The sequence below is a fragment of the Micromesistius poutassou genome, assembly GCF_964030765.1.
Source record: "Micromesistius poutassou genome assembly, chromosome: 2".
NCBI lineage: Eukaryota > Metazoa > Chordata > Actinopteri > Gadiformes > Gadidae > Micromesistius > Micromesistius poutassou.
In genome coordinates this window covers 17,230,966-17,240,965 of record NC_140272.1, presented here as the reverse complement: position 1 = coordinate 17,240,965, position 10,000 = coordinate 17,230,966, and the positions used below count along the sequence as shown (strand labels likewise).

At 48.0% G+C, this 10,000-nt stretch overlaps 1 protein-coding gene across 2 annotated transcripts in view; it reads left to right on the top strand.

The window, feature by feature from the left end:
* atg7 (ATG7 autophagy related 7 homolog) overlaps positions 1–7,510 on the top strand; it is a 41,722-nt gene extending 34,212 nt beyond the window's left edge. For both annotated transcript variants that reach the window (XM_084464761.1, XM_084464762.1), the window contains exon 19: positions 6,315–7,510. In XM_084464761.1, the coding sequence (XP_084320887.1) occupies positions 6,315–6,347 (33 nt within the window). In that variant the 3' untranslated portion in view covers positions 6,348–7,510. The remainder of the gene's footprint in view (positions 1–6,314) is intronic.
* The last annotated feature ends 2,490 nt before the right edge of the window (positions 7,511–10,000 follow it).

Below are 10,000 nucleotides of genomic sequence, written 5' to 3'. Positions count from 1 at the left end.
CTGCCATCACACCCAGCATTCAGAGCAGCTTAGTCCGTCTCCCATTAAAAACATGGCCCCTGCTGCAAAGCCATTCTGCTTTGCACCAAGCATTGTTGTGTTGGATGAGAAGAAAGGTCACTGCTTCTCCTCATCATCATCTCTCTCACCGGCTTTCACTGAGAGCCGCTACTCTCTCATGGGAAAAAAGGGAGGTGTGTGTGTGTGTGTGTGTGTGTGTGTGTGTGTGTGTGTGTGTGTGTGTGTGTGTGTGTGTGTGTGTGTGTGTGTGTGTGTGTGTGTGTGTGTGTGTGTGTGTGTGTGTGGCTGGTCATGCTGTAGCATACCAGGGCACATTCCATTGCGGAGCATGAGGTCTTCTACCACTTGTGGAGGGGGGGGGGGGGGGGAGGTTGGCAGGAGGGAGCCGGTGGTTTTGTGTGTAAGAGCTAAAAGTTTTTCTACATGGGTTTTCCCAGAACGAGATGGAGCCCCATGCTTGGCCCTTCAGCAAATTACAAATTCACCTGAGCCCCGGACTCGGCGGTGTTTTCATTTCAAAACCTCAATATCATGCATACATGAGAACCAGATGTTCTTTTATCACATTAACTTTGCATGGGGTTGTAAGATGAGATGGGGATTAGTGCTGCTGAAATGAGGCCGTTAAGTTACCTTTTTTTCCCCGAAGAAAAAGTCAAAATTCTAAATTGGCTCATATTGGGGCCGTAGCTGATCGATGGCTATGGCATTTCTAGCAAATTACACTTGAATTATTGCTCTAACCTACGACGCCTTTCGATGAAAAGTACCCCCTCTCCTTGGGTGCTGTGCTGTGGACCTTGTCTCTTCAGATTGTTGGCTATTTCACAGCTGAGTAGTCCTTTTGTATGGACAACTGACTCCAGGACACTCTACACGCAGCCTGCATTATTGATCCACCTACAGTAGCTCCTATTAACCTGGGGTTCACCCGTGGGGTGTGGGGGGTGTTGGTGTGTGTGTGTGTGTGTGTTCTAGACCTATGATGTTTCTGATGTTAAGTTGTTTACGGAAAGAAAGCCTCGAGGGAGCAGCTAGGAAGCCAATATACGGCTGCGCTGGTGCATGTGTGTGTCGTTTTTTCATTGTTTTGCTAATTTGCTGCTTAGGTGGCCTGGTGCGCTGTGTTTTGTTTTTCCATGATGGAGGCGGTAAGCCACCAGAGGGAAAACAATAGGGAGGGGAAAATGAGATGGTTTTTCTGGACGAAGAGGGATGAGGCCAAGGAGCAGCTGGGAGCTGGGTGACCCTTTTTTTTTTTTGTTTCTGTGTGAGGAGACTGGACGTCTTTAGTGAAGGCAGGATAAAGACTACTAGCACCTGGCTTGCTTTTAGCATTTTGTTTTTTTACGTTCCGATCAATTGTATTGTTTGTATGAGAAATTTTAAACACACACACACACACACACACACACACACACACACACACACACACACACACACACACACACACACACACACACACACACACACACAGAGAGCCAAAGACACACAGATCCGTCCTAAACTGTCCCTCGTGGCTTCGGAGATGGAGGCGGGGGTCATGAAAGTGTACCCCACCCTGCCTCCGTGCTGACCCCCCACCCCCCCACCCCGAAGGGCCTCATATACGGGGCTGATGGCTCCATGATTAGCCCAGCTCATCAAACACTCTGCCCCAGGTAACTACTTCCAGATCTTTTGAAGTGCCCATGAACCCCCCCCCCCCTTGCTAATCGTTCTAGACAGATAAGGTGAACAAATCACCCATCAAGGTCATCCATCCACTGATGTCCAGCTACAGGCTGTAAACAAAACCAAAACTCTTCATCCCTACAGGCAAAGTGAGACCGCCCCCCCCCCCGCCCCGCTCTGACACATCTCTATGGGGGTCTGCTGGGCACGCTTTGATTTGAGTTTTACGGCAGGGTGACGGAGTCAGCCCACGGTCTCAGGGGGTAACACCTGGGCCGCCCTGTGGCTCGCCAGACCCACCAATCAGCCGTCGCCTGTCACATATGTACAGAATACCACAAGACTCCTATTACAGACCTCCTAGCGGCCAGCGATAGATGTGTGCTGTGATGTGGGGGGGTTTAATGTGGTGCTATTAAAGGAACAACTAGCTCGCCGTGAATGTTTATAGCCCACCGGAATACAAAGGCAACCCAGGGAATAACCTACATTTACACAAGCATTTGTTATTGGAGCTGACGGAATAGCACAGTACTGACTGTGCAGCCGTCGTAAAAACTGGGTCTCTTCGCATATCTCTAGCCGTGAGCCGCCACTTCTGCGGCGGGGGCCCCCGCCAAACGTCTCATCGCCGCTCCGTGTGTCGTCCACAGCCCCCAGTAAAGCCAGTCGAGCTGTGTGGTCTGCTAATGGTGCAGCGGGGATCATGTGGCACGCCCCCCCCCCCCCCCCCCGCCCCCCCCGATGAAAGGCCCACTTTGTTGCTGCGCCACTGTCGGTTCTGGGGTTGATATGTAAAGCAGATGTGGGCTTTAAGAGCGCAGCGGCCGTGTGATCCTCGTCCTGTTAATGGGCCGAGGGTGTGTTGTTAACACTAGAAGGGGGACGCTCCAGAGGGTAGGACAAGCCCACCCCGGGGGCCACCCGTAACCAGGACCCCCCCCCCCCCCTCTCTCCAATGGAATCCCTGTCCTGTATTGAATCGGATTGGGGTTGAAACGATGTCCTGATGAAATAAACGCACTGGGTTTAAAAGGAGCAGGTTCATGTTCAACCGTCCCCATCTGAAAGGGTAAACCAAGGCCAAGAGATTCCAGAGATATTGAAGAGCCAAAGTATGACGTCCGCGGCCCCGGGGCCCTGCCCTCCCACTCGCGTTGCTACCCTCAGTTCATTCAGCAGTTAGCCGTCTATCGTTTTATACAAAGAAGGACGTGCTGCTCTCTGAGTGCAGCCCCGACAGACATCCTCTCTCTCAATTAGACATGTGCACTGTTACTGTCTCTGAAAGGTACGTTGTCTGGGGCAACTTGACATACGGCAAGCATTGACGAACAAACACACACGCACGCACGCAAGCACACTCACACAAATACGCAAACACACGCACACACATCTGTAAAGACCAAGCCAACCTAATTAAATGAAAGCACTCTTGCAAATATGTTATGAATTAGAAAAAAAAACCAAGTTGTTTCATTTGGCCGTCCATACATCCTCTGTTGAACACGAGATAAGCAGCCAACAGCCAAGACGATTGGTGGTTTAAAAACTCAAGTCGCTGATTTGTGTGAGGAAGAAAAAAAAAAAACGACCCACTAAACGGACGGAACCCGTGTTGTTGAACGAGATGTTGTTGAACGTTCAAATAATCAGCACTAGCAGAAAGTTGGCAGACGGCGTTCCTGGCGTGGCGCTTCCTCCCAGAAGCCATCAGATCTGATCACGTCCCGCCGCGGGCCCCAGCGCCAGCCAGCGGCACGCCACAGCCGTGACGGGGCTGAGCCCTGCTGATTCACACGCACACACACGCACACAGACACACACACGCACACAGATAGTCACTGTGATTCCATGCAGATTAACATTGGCTCTGATTCGAGGTTGCGGGGTTGATAAGGCGCTTCAAAGAGTGCGTGGGCACGGGAGGCGGGCGCCACCGTATATATATATATATATACACATACGTCCCGGCGGCCAATCGCATTGAGGCGTTGGCGTGGTCGCCTGTGACCGAAGCCTTTGCCAAAGAGCGTCGGATGTTCTTATTTATTTTCCTTTTTTTTTGGTCCCCTGAACGGTTTAATTCACATCTCTGCGTCCTGCGGGGGTTCGGGGTGTGTGTGTGTGTGTGTGTGTGTGTGGCGGGGCCCCGTCCGGACCGCCTCACTGCGTCTCCTCTTCCAGGAATCCGCTCCTGTGTTGCTGCAACAGGGAGCTACGGGGACACAAGCATCCCAGCTATTCAGCCCCCTGTGAATGAGAGTAGTAAAGCTGTTGGCCGCCGTTAAGTCAGAGTGAGCCGGGTTACGTAAGGTGTGTGCACTCCCCCCCCCCCCCCCCCCCATACAGCCCCTGCCCCCACACACACACACACACACACACACACACACACACACACACACACACACACACACACACACACACACACACACACACACACACACACACACACACACACACACACACACACACACACACACACACACCCACCCCATCCTGGCCTTCCTGCCTGCCTGCCTTATTTCAGAGGCTCTCTCTCGCTCTGCCTCCTTTTTTTTTTTTCGTTTTGAACAAAGGGTTTCATTTTGCACACACACACACACACACACACACACACACACACACACACACACACACACACACAGCGGGGCGAGATGGCGGCCGTCCAGAGCAGGGCTCCTGTGTGGGTCCGTTTTCAAAAGACCCTTGGCCCCGCCGTCCCCTCCTGAAGCTGGCTGGCCCGGCGGCGCTGGAACCACGGCGAGGCGATTCCTTGTCCAGCTCCCAATACCAGCACCTGTCCCTCCCTCTTGCTCTCTCTCCCTCCACAGCCCCGGTGGCAAAGAAAACCCCATGCGGCTCCTATTGTTTTGAGTTCAGGGCTGGTGGGTGCTGCTGAAGCAAACGTGTCACCCTCTGAACCGCGACGATAAAAGAGGCTTCCTGGAGACGGCCGGTAACTAACAAGCCCACCGACACTATGGGTCTTTCATGGGCGCACGGTGGGGGTTTTCACCGCCACACTCACAAACGCTGTCACGCTGGCTGTGTGGTGGGCCTAGGGTGTGGGGGGGGGGGGAGAGAGAGAGAGAGAGAGAGATCAGCATGTTGCAGGACGGGTTTGTCACGGGCGATGCGTCACACACACCGCTAACTACCAACACCTGCAGGTCATTTGCACGGAGACGGCGCCCCTTCTGGTCTGATGTTCTTCTAGTCCGGTCTGACGGCCTCCTCGGTTCCTCGGCGCGTGGGGGGGGGGTGCGCCGTCGTTCTCCCGCTGCCGGTGAAGTGTTGCCATGGCGTGGGCAAAAATAAAATGAAAAAGCCGGAGAGAGTGACAGAAGGTCCGGCGATTCTCCTTTTCATGGCCGCTGCCGTAATTGTTTCTTTTGTGATAAGTAGGTCACGTTGGCAATGAGTTATTGTGCAACTGTTAGTTTAGCTCCCTGTCGCCCCTTTCACTCCTGGCACGCTCTCTTCTCTCCCGCCAGCCCCGGGCCGTACCACTGGTGCATCGTCCGCTCCGCTCCCCGGGCTGGGCTCTCAAAGCACTCTGCATCGGCGCAGAGTCACTTTACAACAATCGCCACATCAATCCAACACTGTCCGTGTGGCGGGAGTATTTTACGCACATGCAGTTTGTGTGTTTTATTTTTTGTGTGTGTTCTGGGTATGCAGTTTTGTGAAGGACTCACTTATAAATTGCAAAGCTCTCATTCTTTGTAGTGCAATTCACATATCACTAGTGAAGTCACACAATCACGGAATGTGACACGTCTCTGTTAAAATGGTGTGTGTGTGTGTGTGTGTGTGTGTGTGTGTGTGTGTGTGTGTGTGTGTGTGTGTGTGTGTGTGTGTGTGTGTGTGTGTGTGTGTGTGTGTGTGTGTGTGTGTGTGTGTGTGTGTGTGTGGCTTAGAGGTATGTGAATTGCGTCTTGCATCAAGGGGAATGTTACCAATGTGCGGTCCCGAGAATGACTGTTGTTTGCTCACACACTTCTGCAGAGGAGCACCCGTGTGTGTGTGTGTGCACAGGTCTGACTATGTGTTTGTGTGGCTGGGTGGTGTGTGTGTGTGCGCGCCTGACTATGTGTGTCTGGGTGGTGCCGTTGCATGTCTGCCTGTACTGTGTGTGTGTGTGTGTGTGTGTAGTGTATCGTGTGTGTGTCAGGTTCTGTATGTCAGCTCCATTATAATGTCACCTCTGGGTGAACTACGTCTGAAGCCAAACCAAAGGGCCTCACACCTTGTGTAATGGATGGCAACCCAGTGTTGTGCTAGCCTGTCCATATGCCACATGGCTCCCAGCCATCCGATTGGCTGGATAAGCCCTGGTCCGTCGTGTTCCTTCCTCCACTTTTAACTCTCCCTGAGGACTCAGCGATGCCTGGAGGCTGTTTGGCCAGTGTTGGCGGTTGTTGCGTGAAGGTTGTGAAATACATCTGATGGTCCAACAGTTCCCGCCGCCGCTGATGCGCCTTCTTTCCCGCCGGCCCGATGCTCTCAGAGTGCTTCGTGTGTTAGCGCTCAATCACACTGTGATATGTTTTCATGCATGACTTTTAGATAAATGTGGTGTTTTAACACCTGTCTGTGCCTCTTCTTTTTTTTAGATCTGGGATATGAGCGACGATGAGAGCATCTGAAAGGCGACTCTGCTCAAAGGAACCATCTTCCAGGAAGACAAAAGACCTCTTCACGTCAGTGTGTTGCCTGGAAACCAGACTGGATACTTTCATGTTTATACTTGTTTTTGTATCTATCTAAATATATATAAAGATATATATATATATCAATATATATATATATATATATATCAACAAATCTCACTTATAATATAGAGGTCCGGAATTTATTGGTTTGGAATATGATCTTAAAGAGGATGTTAGCTATTTAACGAAAACGAATGGCTGACAGTAAGTGGGTCAGTTGTTACTTTTGAAGGAGAGCAAAGTGTGTTATTGATGCAGACCCCCAAGGTGTTTCCCCGGTTCTTCCCTGGGGCAAAGGAAAAAACGCACACAATAGATGGATAGTCAAAGAAAAAGAGGATAAGAACACCAGAAAACATGAGATGAGAAGAAACTTTTTTAAAGCAAACCACATTAAAAGCACATGAAAATATAAAAAACTAAACAAAAGAGGCTCACACGTACAAATGAGCAAATGTTCACATAGAAAAACAAGCTTTGTCTCAGCATGCCTCGGTAAGACCCATAATATTATGAGCTATGAAGCCAGTATTTGTTTCCCGGTCGTGATGCTGAGGACCATGTGATGGTGAATGCATTTGGGCTTATGGGAAGCGATGCCCTCAGGAGACGTTCTGAAGGATTGTGTTCTTCAAGAGGAGAACGTGTTCACGCAGTTAACTCCTTCTGTCGCCGCTTGCAGCCGTAAAAACATGTGGATTAAATGCCCTTTCTATTAAATGGTATGTTTTTAATCCTTGCAACAGCCAGCGTGGAAACAGATAACTTGTCAACGCTTCGCTAATTATAAATCAATCTGGATTACAGTTTTAACAAAAGTGTACAAACTTATTTTAAAGCACCGATGCCCATTCAACCTTTTTATTTTAACATTATACTACTCCTGCAAACCGACCATTGTGTCAGGGTTCGTATTGAGGGGCTGTACTGAGGTGGCGGGGGGAAGCTTAAAGCCCTCAAGTGTGTGTGATGGTGTGTGCAAATATGCCATGTTTATTTTTGTTCACTTCATCTTCTGTGTGAAATGTCTGTGCGGTACTATAATGTATATACTGCCAGAAAATAACTAAGTTGTTCAATAAAAACTGTAATTTCGACTCTCGTTCTAACTGCATTTTGTACTTTACGTTTTTTTAAAGTGTGTGTGTGTGATGTACAATGAATACATTAGTCCATAGGTCTCGCCTTTCTTCCATTAAAGCACACAGCTCACCTCTAGATGTCACAGGGCCATTGTAATGCAAACACAGGCGTAGTCAGACAGAGGTTTAAGAGAACTTTATTGTTTATCAAGGCTACTTTACGTACAAAAAAGGTGGCCTGCCAAAACCTTTTTCAGTAGGAGACTCGGAGCCACAGATTTATGGTGTTTTGATTTATTTTTTACAAAGTTTTTACAGTTTTGAATGCTACTGCACACAAGTCCATTCTATTTCCATGTACAAAAAAAATGATACAACATGGGAAAACGGATTTTAAATCATCTACTGGTCAGTGTTAACCTCCACTGGTTTGTACAAACGAATTGAACCACAGGCTCCTAAAACACCTCCTAGGATCAGATGATGTGTGTGTCTTAATGAATATGACTTCAGGTGGAAAAACCACAAGCTTTAGTATTTGACCAAATGACTAGTAGCTAGTCCATTCCTGTAAGATGTGATCAGGCAGATGACCACCCTCGACCGCTCTCTGCTTGATCCAGTAGATCAGCAGTCGGAGGCTTGAAGTCTGATTGTTTACGTCTCACGAGGAGAACGGAGATGAGGGAAATAGCTATTGTCAGTGACGCACCCGCGGCTTTGCGCGACCCCATACATCCACCGTGCTCCTGCACTTTAACCTTTTTTTCCTAACAAGAAAAAAAACTATCAACTAAAAAAAAAAAAAGATCAACTTTTTCACAAAAAAAGAAATCGTATGATTACAATAAAAGGACAGGAAAAAAAACAAAAAATTAAATAGCTACATATCATTGACAAATTAATTGTTCCTCAAAAAAATACCTACGATTTTTTTTCTCTGTACATTCGTTACGCACAGCGTAATGATGGTCTTAAAGTTACCTACTATAAAAAAGTATTTTTTAAGTGATTTTCCTACAGTTTGTAGGGATGTGTGTGCTGACAAAAAAACAGTCTTCTACTATACATGGTGGTAGTGAAATGATAGAGAAAGAATAATAATAAAAAAAACACCAAACACCCAATTCCTTTCCCTTGATACATCTCAGTCCGTCGAATCTGGAAGACTTGGAGGAGCAATGCATGTAGTTTCTTTTAAATCGTAGTCATATGTTTTGTTGCTGGAGGAAGTACCTCACAGCTCTTTTGTATGTAAAAGCTTGACTCCAGAGTGCTCATTCCCCTTCCAAGCTAAATCCCAGTCATTGCCTAACCTAAAGTAGTAACAAAAATAAAAACACTAAATGGCAGCAAAATGTTTAAAAAACGATTCTGGAGTATTTTTTGTTTTGGTAAAACAACGTACGTTGAGTGTAGAAGTCCAATTTCATCCGTGGGATGGTGGGCCCTGGCCAGTTAGTAGCTTGGTTGCTAACGCTCACTATAGAAGGAATGTGTGCCACCTTGATGTACTCTGCATGACATGCGAGTACAGTTACATCTCAGGCCCCGGCAGTATTGCTTGCCCGCAGCGCCGACACAATGTTAGGAGAAAAAGAAAACACTGAAAAGTACAAAGTAGATCTGGACATGGCAAGCATGGGCACAACCAGTCACTGGGGCAGTTTGCGGAAAGTAGTGCAGTCACTACTATTGGAAAACACTGCTAGAGTTAAAATGATTCCATAGAGTTAACCCCAGGGAGGGTAGGAACGCCTCGTATTTACAATGAACCCATCGCCTCGCTACAAACTTGATTGGATTTCAGACACATGACTTTTACTAGCCAGCTAGCCTGTACTGCTACAGTATTTTCTTTCGAATATCATAAAAAAACGTGCCCCAAGGGATTGCAGACCACAGCTGATGAAAAGTCCCACTGTAAGGTTTTTTTGAGGCGCCAGTGACTAGTTGGCCCCGGCTTGGTTGTCCCAGCTCGGTGCAGAAGGTTGAAGCCTCCTGCACCACTGACAGATCCACGTCTTAACAATCCTGGACGAGGGCTGCGTCCCCCCCCCCCCCCCCCCCCAAGCACCCAGGCGAACGATGCTACATTGTTAGCGACATGAGCGCTACATCCAGGGGTGGGGATGGGGGAGAGGAACGCAGCCCCCCAACAAGAGCCTGTCCGGAGGCTTTCCGACTATAGCTGTGTGTTATCATACTGATATTACCAAGAGGAAAACAAACACATATACAAAATAATAATATAATAATAACAATAATAATAATAATAATAATAATAAAATTGAGTACAACTGACCCAGCAGTGATTGTATAGTGTCTACGACTGTTACCGATAAGTGAAATAACAATGTGCGTCTGAATTAGAAAGCGAGTAGTTTGTAAGATTGAAACGCCTACAAAAAAAGAAAGGAGTAAAATAGATACCAGCTATTAGGAGAAAGAAAACCAAAAAACATGCATCAGCAAAAAGTACTACTAGTATACCTTTCATCATTC